Source organism: Sciurus carolinensis, chromosome 3 (assembly GCF_902686445.1).
Source record: "Sciurus carolinensis chromosome 3, mSciCar1.2, whole genome shotgun sequence".
Taxonomy (NCBI): Eukaryota; Metazoa; Chordata; class Mammalia; order Rodentia; family Sciuridae; genus Sciurus; species Sciurus carolinensis.
Genome location: NC_062215.1, coordinates 161,130,335 through 161,158,120, shown reverse-complemented (window position 1 = coordinate 161,158,120; position 27,786 = coordinate 161,130,335). Strand labels below are relative to the sequence as shown.

Here is a 27,786-nt window from a genome sequence, read left to right as displayed (position 1 = left end):
AAAGCTAGAGTTGACTTTCTGATGAGAACACAATGCTTAAAAGGCAAGATTCCTAATAGGAAATAAGAAGCCAGTGAGGAAAGAGAATAGAGAAGGCACTTAAAGAGGCTGTGATTTAAACTGAGCCTGCCCCATTTTATTGTTCTGAATATAAAATTTTAAATATGAAGAACGAACATGCTATTTGTATCTCAATGCATTTTTATGGGTAAATTGCATATTCTCTTGATTCCCTATTTAATCCAAAAGCATTCATTACAAGGCCCTGGTTAGGTGCTGAGACATAATGGTGAGAAAACAGGTCCTTTTCCTGACCCTATGGAGCTTGCATATAATGGAGAGAAGAGATGGGTATTAAGTGATTGCCAGATGGGGAAAATCTAGGTGGGAATCTTCTTGTCACAGTGTAAAGAATGGTACGGCAGATAACCAACGTATGTGGGGAGAAGAGTTGGGAGCTCACAACCATGGCCTAGGCATGTGGTGATGGTAGCTGGTCCCGTGGTGATAGCCGTAAGAATAGAGAAATGTGAGTGAGATAGAAGACCAAGATAGGAGGACGGTGCCAAAGTGATGGATTTCCAGTTGGCGCAACCTGTACGTGAATGCAAGATCAATGAAGATGTGGACTTGAGGGCACAGATCTTGAGTTTGAGGACCCTCTAGGGCATTTCATGGAGGAGTAGCACTAATTGGTCCTTATCTCATTTATCATTTCCAGCTCCATGTTGACTGGACTGTTTGGTGCCTCAGCAGGCACCATCTTTGTGTATGGAAAAGATATTAAAACAGACCTTGACTCTGTTCGGAAGAACATGGGGGTCTGCATGCAGCACGATGTCCTGTTCAGTTACCTCACTACTAAAGAACACCTTCTCTTATATGGCTCCATCAAAGTTCCTCACTGGACTAAAAAGCAACTCCACGAGGAAGTAAAAAGGTGAGTCATGGCAGGGACAAGAGCATAGTTTGTTTGGTCAAGTTCTAGTGACAATACCAATAGGGGATGTTTACCACAAAATAATTGATTTTTAGTTTTTCTACTTCTCCAGTTTATATACGTTTAATGTCATTAACTTCACCAGCTGATTATACTGAAATTGTTTAACTCTTTCCCTTTAACTTCCATATTGTCCCTAATCCTCTGTTTTTTATCTCCATGGCTACCACACTGGTCCAAGTCCCTAAACTGAGTTCCTGGCTTTTACTCTTCCCTCATACATACAATCTGTTCTTTCAAGAGCAGACTGGGTGATCTGTTTCAACTGCAAATCAGACCACGTCACTCCTGTGTGACCCTGAAGTGACTTCCTGGCACACCCAGCGTAACACTCCGTAATGTCATTATTAAGGCTACGGGACACTGCGCGTCCTGCCCCCAGGCTTCCTTCTGATTGCATTTCCTTCACTGTCCTCCCATCCCTCTGCTCTGAAACACCGACCTGTTTGATTACTTACTCTTCCATCAAACCACAGCACCTCTCTCCAGACCGCCTTTGACTTCCTCCTGGTCAAATGTCCACTTTTCTGTTCTCCGCTCAAACCTCACCTTCTCTGAGGTGACTGCCCTATGTAAAGTAGAGGCCTAACAGCATGTCCCAGGCACACTTTATCTCACATACCCTGCTTCAGTTTTTAGTGCACTTATCACCAGATGGCACATTATAAACTTGTTTATCGACTGCATTCCCATATGCCTCTTGATACACACATGTATACTAGCACACAATCTCTTTATGCGTAGAAACTTTACCTACTCACTTCTTTTCTCCTTAAAACATGATCTGTCACAAAAGAGGCAGATACTCTGAGTATTTGTCAAATGAATGAACTGTATATTGCCTTTTTTCAATTTTTGAATGTCCCACTGATGATAAATAATAAGAAGCTATTATGAATTCTCAATAGTTTATTGCGCCTTACTGAACACATGATAGCTGCTTAGTGAATACTAATATTTCAGTAGCCAATCAGTAAAAAGTAACCACTGTACTTTTGAAGGACTTTAAAGGACACTGGACTGTATAGCCATCGTCATAAGAGAGTTGGAACGTTGTCAGGAGGAATGAAGAGGAAGCTGTCGATATCCATAGCTCTCATCGGTGGATCCAGAGTAGTAATTTTGGATGAACCATCCACAGGGGTTGATCCCTGTTCTCGTCGAAGTATATGGGATGTGATATCCAAGAACAAAACTGGTATGAGCACTTTCCTGTGACTTCTCCACTCAACAGTCATAACTCTGCCCTCTGGGATTCACAGAAGCAAGTTGAAGCCTTTTCTGTTTATAATATCTTTTAAATGTCTGAGATGGGCTCTCTCTTTGCCCAAGATTCCCCTCCTTGCAACTAAACTTCTAGGTCAATTAGTTAATATCTGTCTAGTGCCCACTGTGAGCTGAGCACTTAACTGGCCTTTTTGAGAGCCTGTAAATCCAACAGACATTCCAAAGTCTGCCTTGAGAGCTTAGAATCTAATTAGATACCAAACATACACAAATGAAAATAAACTGAAAACAGACTAAGTAAGTACTAACAGGATGTGAAGCAAAGGAGTAATCAGAGTGGAGTGGATTAATCAGAGAGGAATATTCAAAAAGTCTTTAAAATTATTGCTTTTTTATACTGAAAAAATGAAATGAAGGCAAGAGAGAGAGAGAGAGAGAGAGAGAGAGAGAGAGAGAGAGAGAGAGAGAGAGAATGCCAAATGAAGCCACAGGAACAAAACAGATTAGAGAGTTGCCAATGCCCCCACGGCCAGTGATGGACTTTTACCCAAACAGCATCATAAATGTTTATTTGCTGCCAACCTATATGAAAAACACCCCCCAAATATGTAAGCACACCCCTTCTGAATTTCCTTTTGATTATTTTAGAAGTTCCTTCTAGTCAGTTTTTTCAATTAGCTTTCGGTTAGCTCCTCACATGTCACAGGACTTCCTCCTGCTAACTGTGAATCTTGGGAACCGTATCTTCATTTTTCATTCTCTCTTGTTCTCAATGGTGCTATTTTCAAGCCAGAACAATCATTCTGTCGACGCACCACTTGGATGAGGCTGAAGTGCTGAGTGACCGCATCGCTTTCCTGGAGCAGGGTGGGCTCCGGTGCTGTGGGTCGCCGTTTTACCTCAAGGAGGCTTTTGGGGATGGATATCACCTCACGCTCACCAAGAAGAAGGTTGGTATGAGAGATGTAATGGAGGAATTATATGAGACAGAGGCAGACTCTCACTGACTGTATTCATTATTAACATCCATTAAGATGTTAGCTCAAACCTGAGCAAGCATTAGCATCCTGGAGGTCTTGAGTAAAACCCCAGATTTCTAACCCAAGACTGTCTGATTCATTAGATCCGAGTTGGTACTGCAGAATTTACTAAGTTTCTAAGTTGGTCCCAGGTGATGCTGCTGCTGGTGGTCAGGGACATGGCACATGGAGAATCAAAGTCTAGGTAAACTAAGGGAAACCCTGTCTCAAAATAGAAAATAAGTTGGTAGAGTGCTTGCCTTGTGAGCACAAGGTCCTGGGTTCAATCAATCCCCAGTCCTGCAAAAAAAAAAAAAAGAAGAAGAAGAAGAAGAAGAAGAAGAAGAAGAAAGAAAGAAAGAAAGAAAAAGAAAAGAAAAAGGGTTGGTATGTAGCTCAGAGGTTAAGCACACAAGGTATTAAAAAAAAAAAAAAAAAAACTAAGTCTAGGTAAGAATGATCTCCACCCTAAGGTTACTGAAGAAATATCAGCTCTTTCCATGGGGCAATCCAAGATGGCGGACTAGAGGGTGACTGCATCTCCAGTCGCTCCAGAACCCAGGATTCAAGAAGGGGAGTCATTGAGAGACTCGAACTAAAATAGAACCACGGGGTGCGTCTCCCTCACCGGGTGAAGCTCAGCCTGGGCGGCAGGCCTGGATAGGGGCGACTCATCAGAGTAGGACTGGGCAGCTAGAGTCTTCCCCAGGTAGCCCTGCGCACTCTGGCTGTGGGCTCCTCCCACACAGCCAGCTTCTCAGAGCAGGCCCCCCAGTGAGAGCCTTTCCACACAGAGCCAGCTCCAAGCCCTGGAACCAGTAGCGGGCTAGGGGCAGCTTTCTTCGGAAGCACTGCATTATCAAGTTCCTCCAAGACTTCAGGCTACTGAAAGCTGGGAGGTGATACACTGGAAATCTACAGGGACACTATAAGCCAATAGAGGAAATCTGCAATATCTCAGAGTCTCACTGACATCTAACCAATATGAGAAAACAAGGAAAGAAAATGTCCCAAACAAACCTAGATACTATATCAATAAAATCCAATGACAGCACAGCAGAAGAAATGTCAGAAAGGGAGTTCAGAATGTACATAATTAAAGCAATCAGGGAAGCAAACGAGGAGATGAAAGAGCAAATGCAGGCATTAAATGATCGCACCAATCAACAGTTAAAAGAGCAAATATGGGAAGCAAGAGATCATTTCAATAAAGATTTAGAGATACTGGAAAAAAAACAAACAGAAATCCTTGAAATGAAGAAAACAATAAACCAAGTTAAAAACTCCATAGAAAGCATAACCAATAGGATAGAACAGCTGGAAGACAGAACCTCAGACATTGAAGACAAAATATTTAATCTTGAAAACAAAGTTGATCAAACAGAGAAGATGGTAAGAAATCATGAACAGAATCTACAAGAATTATGGGATATCATGAAAAGGCCAAATTTAAGAATTATTGGGATTGAGGAAGGCTTAGAGAAACAAACCAAAGGAATGAACAATCTATTCAATGAAATAATATCAGAAAATTTCCCAAATCTGAAGAATGAAATGGAAAACCAAGTACAAGAGGCTTATAGGACTCCAAATATACAAAATTACAACAGACCCACACCAAGGCACATTATTATGAAAATACCTAACATATAAAATAAAGACAGAATTTTAAAGGCCGCGAGAGAAAAGAATCAAATTAAAGAATATCAGCAGATTTTTCAATCCAGACCCTAAAAGCTAGAAGGGCCTGGAACAACATTTACCAGGCCCTGAAAGAAAACGGATGCCAACCAAAAATCTTATACCCAGCAAAACTTACTTTCAGATTTGATGACAAAATAAGATCCTTCCATGATAAACAAAAGCTAAAGGAATTTACAAAAAGAAAGTCAGCATTACAGAACATTCTCAGCAAAATATTCCATGAGGAAGGGATGAAAAACAATGATGCAAATCAGCAACGGGAGGAACTAGCCTAAAGGAATAGCCAAATAAAGGAGGAACCAAATCATGTCAAAAAACAAAAATGAGTCAAATGACTGGGAATACAAATCATATCACAATAATAACCCTGAATGTTAATGGCCTGAACTCATCAATCAAAAGACATAGACTGGCAGATTGGATTAAAAAGAAAAATCCAACAATATGCTGCCTGCAAGAGACTCATCTCATAGAAAGAGATACCCATAGACTAAAGGTGAAAGGATGAGAAAAAACATACCATGCACACAGACACAGCAAAAAAGCTGGAGTATCCATCCTCATTTCAGATAATGTGGACTTCAAGCCAAAACTAGTCAGAAGGGATAAAGAAGGACATTACATACTGCTTAAGGGAAGCATAAATCAGCAAGACATAACAATCATAAATATCTCTGCCCCGAACATTGGCTCATCCATGTACGTCGAACAAATCCTTTTTAATTCTAGAAATCAAATAGACCACAACACAATAATACTAGGCGATTTTAATACAGCTCTCTCACCACTGGATGGATCTTCCAAACACAAATTGAATAAAGAAACCATAGATATCAATAACACAATCAACAATTTAGACTTAACCAACATATATAGAATATACCATCCAACAAAGAATGAATACACTTTCTTCTCAGCAGCACATGGATCCTTCTCTAAAATAGACCATATTTTATGCCACAAAGCTACTGTTAGCAAATACAAGAAGATAGAGATACTACTTTGTACTCTATCAGATCATAATGGATTGAAATTAGAAATAAATGACAGAATAAAAAACAGAAACTTCTCCAATACCTGGAGATTAAATAATACACTATTATATGATGAATGGATAACAGAAGACATCAGGAGGGAAATAAAAAAATTCTTAGAAGTAAACGAGAACAAAGACACATCATATCAAAATCTCTGGGACACTATGAAAGCAGTACTTAGAGAAAGATTATTTCATGGGGCACATTCAACAAAAGAAGTAGAAATCAACAAATAAACGACTTAACACTACAGCTCAAAGCCCTAGAAAAAGAAGAGCAGACCAACACCAAAAGTAGTAGAAGACAGGAAATAGTTAAAATCAGAGCCGAAATCAACAAAATTGAAACAAAAGAAACAATCAGAAAAATTAACAAAATAAATAGTTGATTCTTTGAAAAAATAAACAAAATTGATAAACCCTTAGCCACACTAACGAAGAGAAAGAGGGAGAAAACTCAAATTACTAAAATTCGGAATGAACAAGGAAATATCACAACAGACACGAGTGAAATACAAAACATAATTAGAAGCTATTTTGAAAATCTATACTCCAACAAAACAGAAAACCTCAAAGACATCAACAAGTTTCTAGAGACATATGAATTACCTAAACTGAACGAGGAGGACATATACAACTTAAATAAATCAATTTCAAGCAAAGAAATAGAAGAGGTCATCAAAAGCGTACCAACAAAGAAAAGTCCGGGATCAGATGGGTTCTCAGCCGAGTTCTACAAAACCTTTAAAGAAGAGCTCATTTCAATACTCCTCAAAGTATTCCATGAAATAGAAGAGGAGGGAACCCTCCCAAACTCATTCTATGAAGCCAATATTACCCTGATACCCAAACCAGACAGACACATTGAGGAAAGTAAATTTCAGACCAATATCCTTAATGAACATCGATGCAAAAATTCTCAACAAAATTTTAGCAAATCGCATACAAAAATATATTAAAAAGATAGTGCACCACGATCAATTGGGTTTTATCCCAGGGATGCAAGGTTGGTTCAACATCCAGAAATCAATAAATGTCATTCACCATATCAACAGACTTAAAGTTAAGAATCACATGATTATTTCAATAGATGCAGAAAAAGCATTCGATAAAATACATCATCCCTTCATGCTCAAAACACTAGAAAAAATTGGGATAGTGGAAACATTCCTTAACATTGTAAAGGCCATCTACGCTAAGCCCATGGCCAATATCATTCTAAATGGTGAAAAACTGAAAGCATTCCCCCTAAAAACTGGAATAAGGCAGGGATGCCCTCTATCACCACTTCTATTCAACATCGTCCTTGAGACTCTAGCCAGAGCAATTAGACAAACCAAAGAAATTAAAGGGATACGAATAGGAAAAGAAGAACTCAAACTATCCCTGTTCACTGATGACATGATTATATATTTAGAGGAACCTGGAAATTCCACCAAAAAACTTTTAGAACTCATAAGTGAATTCAGTAAAGTAGCAGGTTACAAGATCAATGCTCATAAATCCAATGCATTTTTATGCGTAAGTGATGAATCTTCAGAAGGAGAAATTAGGAAAACTACCCCATTCACAATAGCATCGAAAAAAATAAAATACTTGGGAATCAATCTCACAAAAGAGGTAAAGACCTCTACAATGAGAACTACAGAACACTAAAAAAAGAAATTAAAGAAAATCTTAGAAGATGGAAAGATCTCCCATGTTCTTGGATAGGCAGAATTAATATTGTCAAAATGGCCATACTACCAAAAGTGCTATACAGATTCAATGCAATTCCAATTAAAATCCCAATGATGTACCTTACAGAAATAGAGCAAGCAATTATGAAATTCATCTGGAAGAATAAGAAGACCAGAATAGCTAAAGCAATCCTCAGTAGAAAGAGCGAAGCAGGGGATATCGCAATACCAGATCTTCAACTCTATTACAAAGCAATAGTAACAAAAACGGCATGGTATTGGTACCAAAATAGACAGGTAGATCAATGGTACAGAATAGAGGACATGGACACAAACCCAAATAAATACAATTTTCTCATACTAGACAAAGGGGCCAAAAATATGCAATGGAGAAAAGATAGCCTCTTCAACAAATGGTGCTGGGAAAACTGGAAAACCATATGCAACAGAATGAAACTAAACCCCTATCTCTCACCCTACACAAAAATCAACTCAAAATGGATCAAGGACCTCAGAATCAGACCAGAGACCTTGCATCTAATAGAAGAAAAAGTAGGTCCAGAGCTTCAACTTGTCGGCTTAGGACCAGACTTCCTCAACAGGACTCCCATAGCACAAGAAATAAAAGCAAGAATCAACAACTGGGATAGATTTAAACTAAAAAGCTTTCTCTCCGCAAAGGAAACTCTCAGTAATGTGAAGAGAGAGCCTACCGAGTGGGAGAATATCTTTACCACTCATACTTCAGATAGAGCGCTAATTTCCAGAATCTATAAAGAACTCAAAAAACTCTACACCAAGAATACAAATAATCCAATCAACAAATGGGCTAAGGAAATGAACAGACACTTCACAGCTTCACAGAAGAAGATGTAGAAGCAATCAACAGATATACAAAAAAATGTTCAACATCTCTAGTAATAAGAGAAATGCAAATCAAAACTACCCTAAGATTCCATCTCACCCCAATTAGAATGGCGATTATCAAGAACACAAGCAACAATAGGTGTTGGTGAGGATGTGGGGAAAAAGGTACACTGATGCATTGCTGGTGGGGCTGCAAATTAGTGCAGCCACTCTGGAAAGCAGTATGGAGATTCCTCAGAAAGCTTGGAATGGAACCACCATTTGACCCAGCTATCCCACTCCTTGGCCTGTACCCAAAGGACTTAAAATCAGCATACTACAGAGATACAGCTACATCAATGTTCATTGCTGCTCAATTCACCATAGCCAGATTGAGGAACCAACCTAGATGTCCTTCAATTGATGAATGGATAAAGAAACTGTGGCATATATATACAATGGAATATTACTCAGTTATAAAGAATGATAAAATTATGTCATTTGCAGGCAAATGGATGAAATTGGAGAACATCATGCTAAGTGAGATAAGCCAATCTCAAAAAACTAAAGGACGAATGATCTCGCTGATAAGCGAATGAGGACATATAATGGGGGGTGGGAGGGGTTAGCATTAGGGTTAGGGTTTGGTTTAGGGTTAGGGATAAGGAGGGTGGTAAGAATGGAGGAAGGAAGGACTGTATAGAGGGAAAAGAGGGGTGAGGGGTGAGGGGGAAGGAAAAAAAATAACAGAATGAATCAAACAATATTACCCTATGTAAATTTATGATTGCACAAATGGTATGCCTTGACTCCATGTACAAATAGAGAAACAACATGTATCCCTTTTGTTTACAATTAAAAAAATTTAAAAAAAAGAAAGAAATATCACCCTTTTACTTTCCCTACCATTTCAGCCTATAAAATGAAGTTTAAATTTTCATGCTTATGAAAAGCAAATGAAGATAATATGAAGTCATGTATTCCCTTCCTGATCAGTACTCCTTGAGTACAGAGTGAAAATAATGCAGGTCAACAGAGCTTTGGAGCTTTTACTTTTACGTGTGTGTACCAGGGATTGAACCCAGGGGCACTTAACTACTGAACCGCGTCCCCACCCTTTTTATTTTTTATTTTGAGACAAGATCTCATTAAGTTGGTTAGGGCCTTGCTAAGTTGCTGGGGCTGGCTTTGAACTCACAATCCTCATGCCTCAGTCTCCTGAGTTGCTGGGATTACAGGTGTGCACTACTGTGCCTGGCAGAGATTTTACCTTTTTTTTTTTTTAAGGACAAAAATGCTGACTAAAGATTCCTCTACCACCTCACACAGCGTATGATTTAACAATACTGGGTAAGATGTGTGCACAATTAAGTGGATTTTGACTACAACTATTTATTTTATATCTAAATCACTTCGATGTGACTTCCAAGATATGAAAGGTAGTCCATTGTTACATTTATTAATTCATTCAGAAATTCATGTAGTGGGGGCATAATTATGCCTTATGCTGTACCCAAATCCAGTGCTCAGCAATAGGGGTTCATCATTGAACTGAGGCCTCAATGGGTGTATATTCTGGTGGAGTGCCAGGAATTTGGATGATACAATCAACAAGTAAAATAATGTATTATCAATTAGTAATTAGTGAATTACTTAGTATATTTATTTCTATGAATAGGATAGAAATAAACCAGGAGAGGGGAAAGAGGGAATGCTGAGTGGTCCAGTTTTTAAGTGAGGTAGTAAGAGAAGAGTTTTCTGAGAAAGTAACAGTTGAGCCATGAGTTGGAAGTGGTGAAAGAAGGGGACATGCTGCTACGTGGGAGCAAAGCGATGGCAACGACAAAGCTCCTGAGCGGGACGTGCCATGCGGAAGCACTCTAGCTACAACATCAGAAGACACACTGCTGTCGCTGGAGTAGAGCCAGAGAGAGGAAGGAGGTGGGCTGTGAGCTTGGAGAAGGGGCAGGTGGGGTGGGAGAATGAGGCAGGCAAAACAGGGACTTGTAGCAACTCTAGAGTCCCTAGGTGGGACAGGGACCCACCAGAGAAGTGGTGCATGATCCAGCTCAGCTCTGGAATGACCTGGAAGAACTCGTCGCCCTCTGATTAAGGACTTCTGATCACTTTGAAGAAAAGTATTGAACTTTTGTTTTTGCTTTTAGAGTCCAAATCTAGACGCAAATGCGATGTGTAACACCATGGCTGTGACAGCAATGATCCAGTCGCACCTCCCAGAAGCCTACCTCAAGGAGGACATCGGAGGCGAGCTTGTTTATGTGCTCCCTCCCTTCAGCACCAAAGTCTCAGGAGCCTACCTGTCGCTCCTGAGAGCGCTGGACCAGGGCATGGGCGACCTCAACATCGGGTGCTACGGCATTTCAGACACCACCGTAGAAGAGGTACGTGCGGATGTTTCTTTATTTCTCGAAGTTGTTGTAACTGAGAATAAATATATGCAATTATTAAAAAATGAAATAATATTTTAAAATAAGTGTTAAACCAGAAAAGCTTAAAATGGCTTCTGTACCATTCTTAAGGAAGCCAGACTTAAACTGACGCTTCAACCACAGAACACCTATCTTCCTACATACAGAACTATTCTCTTCAAGTCAGATGGGAAATATGTGTCTCAATAGATGTGATAAAACTTCACAATCAAAATTGAGCTTAGAAATTACAAGAGATATGTATGTTTTATGCTAATCAAGTGATGTGACTTCTTTTTTCTAGGTCTTTCTGAACTTGACTAAGGAGTCACAAAAAAATAGTGCTATGAGTCTTGAGCACCTAACTCAAAAGAAAATTGGGAATTCCAGTACCAATGGCATCTCCACTCCTGATGATTTATCTGTGAGCAGTAGCAACTTCACAGACAGAGATGGTAAAATCTAAAGTAGATATTTTCCTTAATTCCCATAAGTGAGAAAAATCACAGGACAAATTTTGATTTTTTCTTTTTTAATTTGACCTTTAAGTTTCATTTTAGGTTTGAAAATAAAATTGCCTGGGGAAAAACACAAGTTTCCTTTTTAATATTCAAAAATTCATCAGAATAAACCCAATTCTCTATTTCAAAAATACTTTGAAAAATGAGGAAGAATGTCCTTGGTAGAGTAGTGCTGGGTGTTCCTTCTATTCATGGCAAGTGGTTTTCACTGCAGTTTCATATTTCTGCCTAACAAGTGAAGATCTTCTGGTAACTGGTCCTATCCATCAGTGGATAGGTTATCTTGTAAGGTAGTTCACGCCCAGTCATTAGACTGTACCAGTAGAAGCAAAGTCATTGCAAAAAAGGGTGGGGGGAGAATCATCATTCTTTATAGCACCTCTTTGGAAAGCAAGCCTCACCCCCACCTTCCAAGTCTGAATCACTCAAGGACCAAGAAAAGGCTTTGAGGGGAAGATTTCTGAATTGACTAAGTTGGACTTGATGGCTAAGTATCTGTAATAGCAGGTTTTCCCCCTCAATTCTTTTATCTATGAAAAGTCATGTTTCTTGACATGATTTTGAGGGCTTGGATTCTTTTAAAAATAACTTTTATTGCCACTTAGTCTCTTTCTGACAGTTAATTTATACCTCTGGAAGCACTATTTACTTATGGAAGCATGTAGTAAAATGATATATAAATTATGGAGTAGTCATTTCAATAGTTTGCTTAAATTGGGAAAAATCTCTAGGAACAGAACTTTTAATTAAACATTTGCCTGTCTCTAAAACTCAGAAAAGATAATCTCTGATGTTTGTATAATTCTGGAATTTGAGTCTCATTTGTCCTCTGACACATTCCTCGTTTATCATCTTTTGTGAAATATAATTGTAGAGTCCATGGAATTGAGGACTTTGATTAGACAGTGGTCATCTGCTTCAGGAAGTAAATGCTACATATTTGCCTCTGCATTTGTCTCATAATTTGAAACTATTCTTCAGTCAAAACGTTTCCCTCCTTGACATTATCTTTGAGAAAGCACATTTACTCCATTTGATACACCTGTAAGTCATCCACATGTAATTTCTCAAGAAACAGAAAAGCATACTAATTAACTCAAAATATTCACCTACTTCTACAATTCCCTTTTGCAGAGATATGGGTTTGCATTTAAACTTGTTCACTCTATTTAATTGGAATTCATTTTAAATTAAGCAGCTTTGTATTTTTCCTTATCAGCTAAATGAAGATCATGATTTTTGTGCTGCATAATTTGTGATGGAAAATTAAAAATATACAGAGTTGACGAATACCGCCATCTTATCACATATGAAGGCATACTTGGTGGCATGCATGGGAATGAGATGTTTGAGCCTATGTTTAGAGGGCTGCGGGAAGTATTAGCCATAAGAGCTCCATGGAGGGAACAATAGTTTATGGTCTCCACAGCTGCCCTGACTCTCAGAAGCCATAGAATTTTCTCAGCACCTAAAGAGCATTTCAAAGTGTGTTTGGGGTGGGGTGAGGAAGACATTCTTTTAAGTGAGGTGGGGTTTTTTTTTTTTTTTTTTTTGAAACTCTATTGGTAAAAATGGACCTTCAAAATGCCATAATCATTCCAAACTTCTAAAGAGAATACGATGAACAAGTGATTGGACTAGAATTATACTTCAGGAAAGAGGATTCCTTTTTCGTACACTTGGGGTGAATTCATTGGACTTCACATTAGAATTAGAAACAATTGGACTTACAATCACTGAAATTTCTATGCATATGTTTAAGACTATTTTCTTTCTCATGAATTGTAATTTTCAAAGTACTTTTATATATACTCTAGGAGACGGATATTAAATCTGTCCTCAATTTGGGGCTCGAGTCCCAGGCTGACAAATGAATTGTTAAACCTCTAATCCAAATATTTAAAATAAAAGCTTTTCCTACCACATCACATCTTATCATCCATCCATAGTTTCTGCAGTAACTTTATTATTAGATTTATTAAGATTTCCCAGAACCGGGCTGGTGGTGGAGCTTAGCTCAGTGATAAAGTGCTTGCCCAGTACGTACTAGGCTCTGGGTTCAACCCTCAGCACTGCAACAAAGGAAAAAAACAAAGGAGCTCTGAGAACTATGTCAAATCTCTTTTCCTCCACCAGACAAAGTCCTGACAAGAGGAGAGAGGCTGGATGGTTTTGGACTGCTAATGAAGAAGATCCTAGCTATTCTCATAAAGAGGTTCCACCACACCCGCAGGAACTGGAAAGGCCTCATTGCCCAGGTTGTTCTTCCCATTGTCTTTGTGACCACTGCCATGGGCCTGGGCACGCTGAGAGATTCCAGCAACAGTTATCCAGAGATCCAGATCTCCCCCTCTCTCTATGGTACCCATGAACAGACCGCCTTCTATGCGTGAGTTTCTTTCCATAAACAACAACAACAACAAAAAAAATATTTCCAAAATGCTTCTCCGGGTGTGGCTGGACCTTACTGGCTGCCATGGAAAGCAGAAACCTAAAGGACATAGAAGCCACAGTACCTGTTCTACTCAAAGAATGGACAGTTTGACTTACTGCGATACATTACTTCTGTTGCCATCAAAGCTTATTAAAATTTTTGCATTCATGTAAAAATAAAGTTACAAGTGGATAGGTATTTTAATGACTATCAAGAAATCCATGCTGTATGTGGCCTCCCGATCTGTTGTATTATACAGCACATAACATTTTATTGTTCTGACCAATTATGCAGAACATCAGAATTCTATATAATATAAAGTGACATATACAACAGGCCATCCCTAAATTCCTGTAACTATTAGGAAAATGATAAGACACATGCATATGTTTTCTAGTACCTTTTCCCCCGGAGACAGAATTTCTTTGATTTCTAAGTAAATATAGTCTTATAGTTAGCATAATTTCATGTCTTCAAATTATTCATGAACATCAGTTTAATATGGGAGACTAGTGGAAGACCATGGATTTGATTCCATTTTTTAATATTGCAGGAATTCTCACCCAAGCACAAAAGGACTAGTCTCAGCAATGTGGGATTTCCCGGGCATTGACAATGTGTGTCTGAACGCCAGTGATTCGTAAGTGGTCCTTACTCTTTTTCTTTCATTTGAAACAAACCTGGTTTATGTGTGTGCACATGTGTGTACACATTTGCATTATTTGGGAAGTGCTCTGATGGATATCTGTGTTTAACAGATTTTATTTATTTCCTTTAGTTTGATCCTAAACTTTGCTGTATATCAAATGTTCATTACTATTTGTCTGCTCTTTTGTATACATACTTATATTTAACAATCATGACCCTGTGCATTATTAATCCCATTCTATGGATGAAGAAACTGAGGCTCACGGGCACTGAGAAACTTGCCTAAAAATCTCCAAATAGTAAGATATGTAGCTAACCCTGAGTCCCAAGTCTTGACTCCCAGTTACCCCGTCCTTACACTATGTAATTTGTTTGTTTAAACTTTCAAGATAGTATATATGTCAGTCTGATCTTAGATTATTATGCCAAAATATCCCCTTCCTGTTAGAAGAGAAAATGGAAAGAACAAGGAGAATAAAGGGAATAAAAAACCTCATCCCACCAGAGTAAGACAATTTAATGTACTTTGGTCCCAACACTGTTTAATTAATAAATGCTCTCCCCCAACTCCCCACCACAAAATGTCATCTCACTTAAAAATGGTAGTGAAATGCATAGTCCGAGTATGAAAAATAGGTATATTGCACATAGGACTACACATCTGAACTTAATACCAAGTACTTCTTATATGTGTCTATGTAAATATGAGAACAGACACACACACGTTTCATTTTTATTTGCAGACGGTGTTTAAAGAAAGACAATCTGGAAAGATGGAACACCAGTGGAGAACCTATTACTAATTTTGGTGTTTGTTCCTGCTCAGAAAATGTCCAGGTAAAATGGAATTTGGTATCAGCAAAGTAGAAAAAAGAAGGAAATAAATATCAAACCTTGAAAGATCTAGTCAGGTTACCAAGGAGTCAGTATAATTTCATTTTATGGAAGCTAGTAGCTCAAAGATATGGACCTGAGCAGCTCAAAAATATTGACTTTGAACTCCAAGTCACTGTTTTAAATCCAACTCAGGACAAATTTCCAAAGGTAGGAAATTCTGTGATGGTCTTTGTGGAAACCAACTAAAAATGAATTCCTGATCTCAGTTCAGTTCTAAATAGAAAGCTGTATGTTTCGCAGGACAAAATGAGACCATAACTGTTATATTTGAAAATACAGTGTGACTGCCACTGTACCAGTCAGTGGGAAAGTCAGTTATGGGTAGGTCTAGAGTGGAAGTCCATATATCTTTAATAAACTCCTCCAGGAGGTGGCAAAAATCACTTCCTGAAAGAGGAAACATTACCCAACACGCCCTTACTCCCTCTATGTTCTATGGATACTGACTTTAGTTTTCCAAGCCTATCAATCCACCAAGCTTTTTTATTAATGCATCTTAATTATACAGAATAATGGGTTTCATTATGGTATATTTGTGTGTGCATAACATTTAATTCACCAAACTTTTAAGAGCATCAAGTTCACTAGGGAAGTTAACTATTCCTGATGTGATCACTACAAAATGCACACAGTTATCAAAATCAAACATTGTACTTCATAAGTTTGTACAATTAGTATGGTAATTTTTTAAATATTTTTAAAAATTTAAAAACATGGGTGGAAATAAGCCACTAATCAATAAGCCATTAATTCCTAAGTTTCACTATAATTTCAACTTTATTACAGAAGCAGAATCTAGTGACATTTTCTTCAAAGTGATACATGTTTGTACCCTGAACTTGGTACCATATTAGATTGGCCATATTTTCAGTGACTACAACCCATTTTAGTGTTCTCATGCAAGATAGCCACTAACAATAACAGCTGGGATCTGACAAGAGTCCCTTGAATATTTAAAAATGAGTCTTACATTTAGCATTCAGAGTTTTTAATCCCTCATCTAATTAAGTTGATGCCTGAAATCTTCATTTCTTAAATTCACAGTAAAAGTCAACTAAGTTAATATTTAAACTTGCAACTGGGTAATTTTTATTAATCAAAAAACCTGATAGATTTTAAACATTTTTAACCTATTACATCAGTTTATTTTCAGTTGTTTAATAACAAAGTGTCACTTTGCATAACTGGAGCAAGGTACATCAGACATACATTATGGATAAAGTCAAATCCTAAGATTTAAAAAAAATTTTTTTCAGATATTGATAGACATTTATTTTATTCTTTTTTTAAATTTATGTGTGGTGCTGAGAATTGAACCCAGTGCCTCACACATGCTAGGCACGTGCTCTACCACTGAACCAACCCCAGCCCAAGTCCTAAGACTTTTGAAAAAAGAGGGTTAAGAAGGAAATCCACACAGTAGAAGACGATATTGTGTGTTGTATCAACATGCAATAAAGGACTTACATCCTGAAAAAGTATAACACAAATCAGCAGAAAAAAGATTAGATAATAGAAAAATTTTTGTAAAAATACAGAAAGAGATATTATACAAAGAGAATATCCAAATGGCCAATAAATATGTGAACAGGTAATCATCAGGGAAATACAAATTAAAACCACAAAGCAATACCACTCCACATTCACCAGGATGACTAAAATGAAGAAGGAAAATTCCAAGTGTTGACAAAGATACACTCATATTCTGCTGATGTCAATTTGCTGTGTGCAAATACTTTTTAAACTATTTGATGATACATACTGGTGTGGAAAATATGCATGCCCTGTGGGACTTGCAATTCCACATCTATTATATTCCCATCAGAAATGAGAGTAGGCTGGAAGTGGTAGCACATGCTTATAATCCCAGCAGCTCAGGAAGCTGAGGCAGGAGGATCACAAGTTCAAATCTAACCTCAGCAACTTACCAAGGACCTAAGCAACTTAATGAGACCATGTCTCAAAATTAAAAAAAAAAAAAAAAATAGAAAAGGGCTGGTAATGAGGCTCAGTGGTTTAACACTCCAGGTCTCACTAAGTTGCTTAGGGTCTCACTAAATTGCTGAGGCTAGCCTTGAACTTGGAATCCTCTTGTCTCAGACTCTAGAGCTGCTGGGATTACAGATGTGCACACTAAAAATTCACTCTGTGAATTTTTTAGAGAATCTTGTGTCTTCTTAAAGTTTACTATTATTCTCCAAAAATATTGCCTTGGCAGCACAGTGAAAGAAATATCAACTTTTGTTAACTTCTGCTCTTCTTGACTTTTACAAACCAAGTCCAAAACACATATATATGCTCTACATTGATGATAACTATTTATGCTAACTTCCTGACCATAGGCAAGAAGTTCTTTAGAGTCAAAGGGCAGTTTTATCACACTCCACCAGTTGCAGTGATAGACAAAATCAGGAGACTAAAACTCCTTGACATCATCTACTTAATTTGCATAGCACAAGCCAGAAAGAACCTAATTTTTATTTTTTTTCCAGGAATGTCCTAAATTTAACTATTCTCCACCTCATAGAAGAACTTATTCTTCTCAAGTAATTTATAATCTCACTGGGCACCACATGGAAAATTATCTTATATCGACTGCCAATCAGTTTGTCCAAAAAAGGTAAAATACTCTATGCTGTATTTATTGCTTACTAATTTAATGATAACTGACTTCTAAACTTGAGACAATAGAGATGATAGTTGTAAATTTCTATTGATGATTTACATGGGTAATTTCTTAGTGTTGTCTAAACAGCCTCATGTATTAAAACAAGTAATGTCTCTAAGATTAATTTGAGTAAACTGAAAAGCATTGGATGTTTTAGACTTCAAAAATGTAGGTAAACTTGTTTATTGCTTTTCTTGAAGGAAAAGAGAAGTTATTGAGTGGATCATGCCTATTGGGAATGTTTGAAAGCATGACTTTTGATAACAGTTGGCCTTAGTTCAAATAAGAATCTCAAAACTTAGAGTGTATCTGTGAGTGGACATGAGTGGACAAAGTGTCCCCATGTTTAGCAAGGCCACATACTTAAGCCACATAAGCATTTCCCAAGGACAGAAAGTTCTTGAGCTTGAACTCACTACCATGTTCTCCTTTCCTCCTCCATCCCTCTCCTCTTTTGCTGCTAAAGATACAAAAATGACTAACATTCACCGTAAAATAATTTTAAACTACAGATAAGCAAAAAGAAGAAAAACAGTATTTCTCCATGTAGATATAACCACTAATTCCCATTCTGATGCATATCCTTCCAGAAACGTTAAGACACAGTCATCCATGTAAATATTTTCAGGTTTTATTATGAACAAGAAAATATTTTTATTTTCTGTATTTGACTATTTTAGAAGAAAATTATTTATTATAAATGAAATGGGTTTATTATAATCAAACCGTTCTAAAACCTGCCTTTTAAGATTATTCAAATCAAGTGAGTTGCATTGCATCATTATTTATTTAAGTGGACCCTAATGTGGTGGGCAACCAAATTTGTCTACACTTGAAATTGTTAAAAAAAATAAAAAAAACAACTTTTTGTTTGTAGGAGACTGTGAACTGTCAAGTAGTTAAATTAATCCAACTCACCTTCAAACAGGTAAAATGAGAAAAAACACACCACCAGAGAATAAGCTAGGGAGAAAAAGGTTGGAGTAGAGAAGAAATTGGGTCACTTGAAAAAAGATAACTGATGTTTTGTTGCTTTATTATTAATTCCCTAAAAATTATATTTAAGCACCAAAATTAAGATTTTGAGATGGTGCATGGTTCAGTTAAGATGGAGGAATCGATTGGAATTGATTGGATTACTGCCTCTCATTTTTAGAACTGCACATATGCAATTGTTTAGAAGGACTTTCTACCTTTACTTATAATGTACACTTGAGACTAAAATATGATAAAAGGAATCAATAAAATGCAAAATATGTCAGGCAGCATTTGCTTCATACTGGAAATATGTTCCTAATGGAAAGAAAAAAAAAATCAAGCTCCTATGTAAGTAATTGAGATCAACTTAAGAAGATTTTATCCAGTAAAACAAGAATAACTGTTATCACCCTTTGTAGATATGGAGGTTGGAGTTTTGGACTGCGTTTGACTAATGACCTTCGTTTTGATATAACAGCAGTTCCTGCCAATAGAACACTTGCCAAGGTAAATTATGGTCTTTCTTCAAGGATCTCATACAAATATAGACGTGAAATTGGCACATTTAAACATTTTTATGAGATAAAAACAAAATGTGTACAATTAATTGGTATTTTGCATATCCTATAGCACAGTAATTTCAAACTGTGTATGTAACCCAGGGAAACATGAACACATAAGCACCAGGAGTCAGGGACAAAACTGTGTGTAGGAGTATTTCTAATAATAGCCAAAACCACAACCACAATGCCCACATGCAATAGAATTTAGAAATAAGTAGTTTCAATTTCATTCAAGGAAACGTTCAGCAATGGAAGTGAAAACACCCAGCTTCATATTGCGAGCAGGCTTAAACTCCCAAACATTATTCATACACAACAGACAAAAAGTTAAATATAGACTATGACAGCCTTTACCACAGACTTTAAGAGCGGGAGAAACTCAACCATATTGTTCCAGAGAAAGAGAGAGGATTGTGAATTGGAAGGACACAGAGGTTTGGGGAAAAGGAGTTCTGGACACAAGTAAATTTTATTTCCCATCCCATGTGATGGTGTAACAATTATGCTCCCTCTGTAATTTTTTATTACTCTATACGTGAATTTTTATGTATTTCTCTCTACATACATTTTTCTTTACGTGCACATATGTATGTACGTATGTTTAGCCTTACTTCTTAGTGAAGCTGGAAACTTAACAGAATTTGATGAAGATAAATAATCACGTTGACTTTTTTTTCTTCCAGATCATAACTATGCTTTGTCCCAGCTAGGCAACAAATTAGACACATATGGTTGCCCTTATGATCATTGATGGTCATAGGGATTTTAAATTATCCTTCCCCTACTTCTCATTTGGTAGTAAGAGACATATATAGTCCTGGAGGAAGTGAGGAAACTAATATTCATTTAGTGACCATTATATGCCCAGCATTAGTATTGCCTTTCATCCAAACTACCTAATTTCCTCCTCACAAAATCCCTATGAGATATGTATTATAGGACCTATATGAGCAGATTTTCACAAGTTAATGTAGAAAATAGTAATGCTAGGGATTTCAGTGTCCTCTCCCATTTTCTTCCTCCCAATTCCCTCTCCACACACAAATATTCTTGCTTAAACAAGGGAGTTTCTAAAATGAAATAAATTCTCTCTAAATCAAATTTGTAATTTTGAAATATCAATTGGATTTGAATTGAAGTACACCAGTATTTTAAACTCTTCTGTTTTTGATGTAGAAGATAAAGTTACTCACTGTCTTGTGGGTTATAACTAGGAATAGAAAGTTAATAATGAGATTTCAAGGTTGTCAATCTTGTCTCTAAGGACCCAGTACTTGAATATGTGTTTTCTTTCTTTCTCTATCCTGGTGTGTCTGCCATTTGTTTCCACTACTTTTTTTTTTTTTTTTTTTTTGGATTTGTGACATTTTATTTATTTTTTTTTCTTTTTTCTTTTTTTATTTTTACAGATTGCATTTTGATTCATTGTACACAAATGGGGTACAACTTTACATTTCTATGGTTGTGCACAATGTAGATTCATACCATTCATGTAATCATACATGTACATAGGGTAATAATGTCTGTCTCAATCCACTATTTACTACTATTCTTGAGAATCAGAATACGATAATTCAAGTAGTATTCACCATGGATCACCATGGATCTGCCACAGAGATGGAGATACCAATGATTTCTCTAGTTTATTTCAAGATCTAGAAAAGATTCAAGATCACAATTTCATGATAACAGAAAAGATCTAGAATAACGAATAGCTTTGTGTGTCGCTCAGAACAACTCTCTTCCTAACCTCTGCCCATCTTTAAGTTGGAAATATATGGGTCTGTGATCAACACTCTGGGGGGATAACTCATAATCTGCTAAAATGAAATAAATTATTGGGAAATTGGTGCTTGCTCTTTAAATATGAACAAGCTAGCCTGTCAGATGTTAAGGTAGCCTGATTTATGTGAATACATTACTGATCTTGCCTTCTTTTAAAATTTAACAGGTGTGGTATGATCCAGAAGGCTATCATTCCCTTCCAGCTTACCTCAACAGCCTGAATAATTTCCTCCTTCGAGTTAACATGTCAAACTATGATGCTGCCCGGCATGGTAAAGTTACTTACACAAAGGCATCTCGTGTTGCAACTTTTGTTACTCTCCCTGTAAAAACGCACATTATATCTCTTTCCTCCTAGTAGCTGGTATTTTATGGCATCTAAATCACAGGTCTTTAAAAGGAATTTGGAAGTAGTAACTCCTGCCAGATGGAACGTTCTGGATAATTCCCTTAACTTCAGGTTAATTTAGTTTCCTCATTTATCAACTCAGGATAATAACTCTGAGTTCATGCTCATGTCTTCACTCGTACCTAGAAGATATATCTCATAGGAAAATATTTTTAAATTACTTACTTATCTATACGCCACAATTTTTAAACAATTAACATTTATGAATACTATTGACAAATCTAAACATGAAGAAGAAACTTTTAAACTAAAATGCTCTACACCTACCCAGACTACTACCACCCATTGATCATTTACCATATGATACATGCTTTATATGAAATATTGCTGATCCTTTCAACACCCTTCAGGGTGATATTATTGCTCCCAGAAGTGGAATTTCAGTCCAAGACTGTCTACCTCCTGTTTGTTCATTTTCCTAATACTCCTATGTTAGCTGCGTTAGTCAACTTTTTGTCACTATGTCCAAAACACCTGACAAGAACAACTGAGAGGAGGAAAGATTTATTTTGACTCATGGTTTCAGATGATTCAGTTCATGGTCTGCAGTTTCTGAGACAGAAACATCATGGTGGAAGGGCATGGAAGAGAAAAGCTGCTCAGCTCACAGCAGCTGAGAAGGAGAGAAAGAGGACGGTACCAGGGACAAGATAAACCTTTCCACCCCACACTCCCAGTGATCTGCAACTAGGCCCCACCTCCCAATGGTCCATTCAGATTATCAATCCACCAAGTGGATTAATGCACTGATAAACTCAAAGTCCTCGTGATCCAATCATTTCCTAAAGCCCCACCTTTGAACATTGCTGTGCTGGGGAGCAATCCTTTAAGTACATGAGTCTTTGGGGTCATTCCAGATCCACACTTTAACTCCAGACTGCTTCTCTGGACTCAGGTCTACTTCAGCTGGGTTTCCCAAAAGGCTCCCACATAGTTTTTAGAATTGTGTTGGAACTTAAAAGAAATTGATTTATTTCTATTTCTAATTCAATTACTGTTCATCGAACCATTTCACCTTCTTGAGTCTTGCTCAAATTATTTTTCCATGTTGATCTTTAAAAAAAGTAATAATTAAAAAGATAGACAAAATTTAAGTAACACACATTTGCTGGCCAAGACGGAGACTAATAAATAGCCTATTAAGTAGGAAAAAAGACGTGAACTATCTTTGAGAAATGCCAACTCCTCCTTTTCTTTCATTTCCCTACTGTTGGGCATAATAGTGCCTGCCAGATGGACTGGTGATTGTAGAAGTAAACCATAGCATCAAACACTCATCCCAGCAACAGAATCATCAAGAGCCTTCATTACAGAGAGAACAGTATTTTTCCCCCAACTGCTGTGGCATTTTCCTAGCAGGAGGAACCATAAAGAAAATAAAAAGATTGATAGTCCTTGTATCTAGAGCATCAATAAAGGGCATGGTCAAAAGAGGTAAATTAAATGAAATGGTGGCTACTAAGGCCGGGTAAGTCTGGTGTAACCTGGTTTGAAGTCAAGTTGAAAACTTGACTTTCAGTGGGGTGTTTCATTCAGAGCAAAAGACATGTACTGTGACAGATAACGAAAGCATAACAGCCAAAAAAATGACTTGGGGAAAGTGTCACAAAGCTAGAGTGAACAAGAGGACCTCCGTGGAGTTAGCTTTTTGAAAGTGGTATTCTGGTTTCCTTTATAATTAGAGTTCTTCACTTAGACGGAGATAATCCAAGCCTCTCTAGACTCCAGTGATCTTCTGTAGCTCCTACATTATATTGTAAGTTACAGCACATAAAAAGTAAGAATTCTAGAATATAAACTTTATATTGATCCTAAACTGAAATTTATTTTTTTATTTAAAAGTAAGTTTTAGCTCGAGTTATAAAGAGGTTAGTAGTAATAGTCTGCCTTCTATTTCATATTAATTTTTCTTATTTAGATATATGAAAGTGGTAGTTTTCTACTCTCTCTGAAATGAGTTTTATTTCTTTAAAACAAGAAATCTGTATCACCCTGAAATACTTTTGTCATTTTGTAATGTATGGATGGGGCCTCCCATGGTAATAGTACTTGTCTTTAAAAGTGAACCCAATTATTCTAACATATTAACAAGTTTGAAGAAATCTTTGCTAGGTTCTGCATGAATTGGGATTTTACTTTAACTGTAAAATTGATTTTTTTTAATTCTACCATGCTAATAAAAATCTTTTAATTAGCTTTCCTTTGCAATGTTAATATCTATTGTATTCATGTGGTTCCCTCTAGTGGTTAATTTTGCATGAAAATTCTGTCATTCTTCCCAAAGAGCATGGGTTTGTTTGTTTTCCCTAACAAATATCTAGCTGAACTTTCTTTGTCAGAAGCACTAACAGTTGCCCCTTCCATGCCAGTGTCTAGTCTTACCCTCTGTTGCATTAGCAGCAATGACATGGGAACATCTCATTTTAGCTTTGCATCTGTGGACACAGCATAGAATGCTGCCTTCTTTTTCTAAAATATTTTTCCTCCTCATTTTTTAATTGGTGCATAATAGTTGTATATAATGGTGGGATTTGTTGTTACATATTCGTACATGCACACAATACACAACATAATTTTGTCAATTTCACTCCCTAGCACTTTCCCCCTCCCTCCTCTCTTTTCACCCCCTGGTTCCTTTCCTCTACTCTACTGATCTCCCTTTGCTTTTCATGTGATCAGTCCCCAACACACACCTTTCTTTTCCTTTTCCTGTATAGATTCCACATGAGAGAAAACATTTGGCCCTTGACTTTCTGAGTTTGGCTTATTTTGCTTAACATAATGGTCTCTAGTTCCATTCATCTTCCTGAAAATGACATAATTTTATTTTTCTTTATGGCCAAATAAAACTCCATTTGTGTGTATGTGTGTGTACCACATTTATTTATCATTTACACACACACACATGCACACACACACATATATATATGTATATGTATAATATATATATATATATATAAAATGTGTATGTATCACATTTTCTTTTTCCATTCTTGATCCCTTGATGGACACCTAGACTGGTTCCATAGTTGGGCTGTTGAGAATTTTGCTGCTAATACACATGGGTATGCACGTATCACTATAGTATGATGACTTTAATTCTTTAGGATAAATACCAAGGATTAGTATAGTTGGGTCATACAGTGGTTCCATGTCTAGCCTTTTGAAGAACTATTTTCCATAGTAGATGTACTAATTTATAGTCCAACTAACAATGTAAAAGTGTTCCTTTTTTCCCAATGCCCTCTCCAGCATTTATTATTGTTTGTATTCTTGATGACTGCCATTCTGACTGCTATGAAATGAAGTCTCAGTATAGTTTTGGTTTGCATTTCCCTAATTGCTAATGATATTGAAATTTCTTCACCTCTTTGTTGGCCATTCATATTTCTTCTTTTGAGAAGTGTCTATTTATTTGCTCCCTTTTAAATTGGGTTATTTAGGGGGTTTTTAGTGTTTTTTTGAGTTCTTTATATATTCTAGATATTAATCCTCTGTCAGAACACAGCTAGCAAAGATCTTCTCCCATTCTGCAGATTTTCTCTTCACATTCTTAATTGTTTACTTTTCTGTGCATAAGTTTCTTAATTTGAAGCAGTGCCATTTACTAACTCTTGGCATTATTTCCTGAGTTTTAGGGGTTCTACTGAGAAAGTTGTTGCCTGTGTCTATGTGCTGGAATGTTGACCCTACATTTTCTTCTATGAGTTACATAATTTCTAATCTAATTCCTAGGTCTTTGATCCATTTTGAGTAGATTTTTGTGCAGGGCGAGAGATAAAGGTCGAGTTTCATTCTTCTCTGTGTGTATATCCAGTTGCCCCAGCACAATTTATGAAAGAGGCTTTCTTTTCTCTAGTGTGTATTATTGGCACCTTTGTCAAGAATCAGATGAATGTAGATGTATGGGTTTGTTTCTGTGTCTTCTATTCTATACTATTGGTCTATGTGTCTGTTTTTATGCCAGTATCATAAATGCCTTCTTCATATATATTGTTTGTAGGGAAAGTATTAATTGAAATTTTCAGATTCAGTTTGATTTAATGAGTATCCATCAGCCAATCTTTTGTAGGACCTACAGAGACAATTATGATATAAGATTCTAATTCTGATGCATTTACTTGATCTTGCTAAAGATATGTATGAACACAACTGGATTTTGCATAGTAGAGGAAAATGTACTTGCAAAGACTCCTCTGATGAAGTAGAGTGTTTCTTAATTCTGAAATACAGAGCAGAAATAAAAGGCAAGTTTTCCTTGCCTACATTATAATTTAGCAGGATTTAAATAGGGTCCCTAATGGAAATAGAACCTCAGTAAAATGTGGTGATTAAGATTATAGGTCAAATTGGTTTTTGTTGTTAGTTTCTTTGTTTTACTTTAACTACATATGTATTTTTTCTTTAACATACACCCATTACAGGACTCAACTTCAAAATATGTCACATTCTTTTTAATAAAAATTGTAAATTCTAGTTAAAGAAGAGAATGTGCCTTTAGAATCCCCCACAATATTTGGGCGCTACCCCTAATATCCTAATGCCATGAGCATGTGGTAGATGAGCAGTAAGTGAGGAAGTTCTTGCTCAGTTTACAACTTGATAGGAACACGTATTTAGGAGATAATGCTCACTCCATTCCCCGCCGTTCTTTCCCGTACTTACTCAGCACAGATGCTGCCTTCACATTGCGGTCTTTGGGAAACTGATGCCCATCCCTTTTTTCACTCTGGCTGACCAAGTTCCTTTAAGGAAAGGGGGAAAAGGACTCGCTTCTAACTCAATATAACAAACTCTAGGGATTTTAATAATTTGGGGCTGTATTTGAATTAAATGGCTACCTTTCTGGAGCCAGCTAATACCTCTGCATCCCTCTGGGCCTTATGTCACAATGGAAATGCATGACTGGAGCTCCTGAACCCTACTCCGGTAGACCTCCAGAAGGAGGCATCATAGAAGTAGTAAAGTGAGAAAGAGGGTTCCAGAATTGTGTCTGTTCTCTAGGGGACTCTCATGTCATTGGTCCCTCCTTTGAATTGCTTATTTAAATGTGTTCCAGTTTATGAAGTGCTGCTGAATACAAACATACATATGAACAGAGAGAAGAAAGTAGAACACAATTTTTTAATGTAATAGAAGTAAACATGCTCTGTGAGAAATGTAAGTGCTTGTCCCCTTCCAGAAGGTTCCATACGCACTGTGAAAAACTTTTCTTTTTATGAAAATGCCACTGATTATGGCACTGACGGGATTGGGGGAAAATGAATCACCTTTAAAAGCCAATTCCCCAAAGTAAAACTCTTTAGATGAGTATAAGGAGAAAAGGATTATATATTATTCATCTAAAAATTGGTATTTCTGATGAACTGAATACCTACTAATAGATGAACCATCTCCTCTTTCAGGCATCATCATGTACAGCCATCCTTATCCAGGCGTGCAAGACCAGGAGCAAGCCACGTAAGCAGATATCCCTGCCCTGACTGCTTTCTCCTTGGCATGGCTGAGCCTCTGTGTAAAGTGCTCTAATTGGAAATCACAGTTGCACCTGAATGAAAGTCAATCTAGAAGGGCAGCTAATATAAGTCACTGGCTGGATAAAAGGAAGTTTCTGAAAGGGTGTAGGGCAGGGTTGCCAAGTAGAGCTTGTTGACTGCAGATGCACTCATTCTGCTGCTTTTATGAGTCAGGTGCATAAGTGCTTCATCACTTCGCCTTCCCTGCTTAGCAGGCAAGTTCCGTTTCTATGCCCCAGATCCATACATCCCTTGCAAACATGCCGTAACCCTTGGAGACCGAGGTTTTTCTATCACATATCCTTAGTCAGTTCACATGCGTTAGAACTACATTTATTCCAGGGTCGCAGCAGAGTCATGTCAGAGATATTATCTGGCTGTCTGCAGGAAGCCTTATTTGTGTCACAGCCAACTCTTGTACTGTTTT

General features: G+C 37.2%; 1 protein-coding gene across 1 annotated transcript in view; it reads left to right on the top strand.

The window, feature by feature from the left end:
• The window catches only part of Abca12 (ATP binding cassette subfamily A member 12), a 168,821-nt gene that overhangs the window by 121,570 nt on the left and 19,465 nt on the right, over nucleotides 1-27,786 (top strand). The window contains 12 exon segments of the mRNA XM_047547620.1: nucleotides 722-940; nucleotides 2,002-2,198; nucleotides 3,017-3,177; nucleotides 10,677-10,913; nucleotides 11,245-11,395; nucleotides 13,598-13,850; nucleotides 14,449-14,535; nucleotides 15,287-15,380; nucleotides 17,933-18,060; nucleotides 19,506-19,593; nucleotides 21,601-21,706; nucleotides 27,249-27,303. Coding sequence (XP_047403576.1) covers nucleotides 722-940; nucleotides 2,002-2,198; nucleotides 3,017-3,177; nucleotides 10,677-10,913; nucleotides 11,245-11,395; nucleotides 13,598-13,850; nucleotides 14,449-14,535; nucleotides 15,287-15,380; nucleotides 17,933-18,060; nucleotides 19,506-19,593; nucleotides 21,601-21,706; nucleotides 27,249-27,303 — 1,776 coding nt within the window.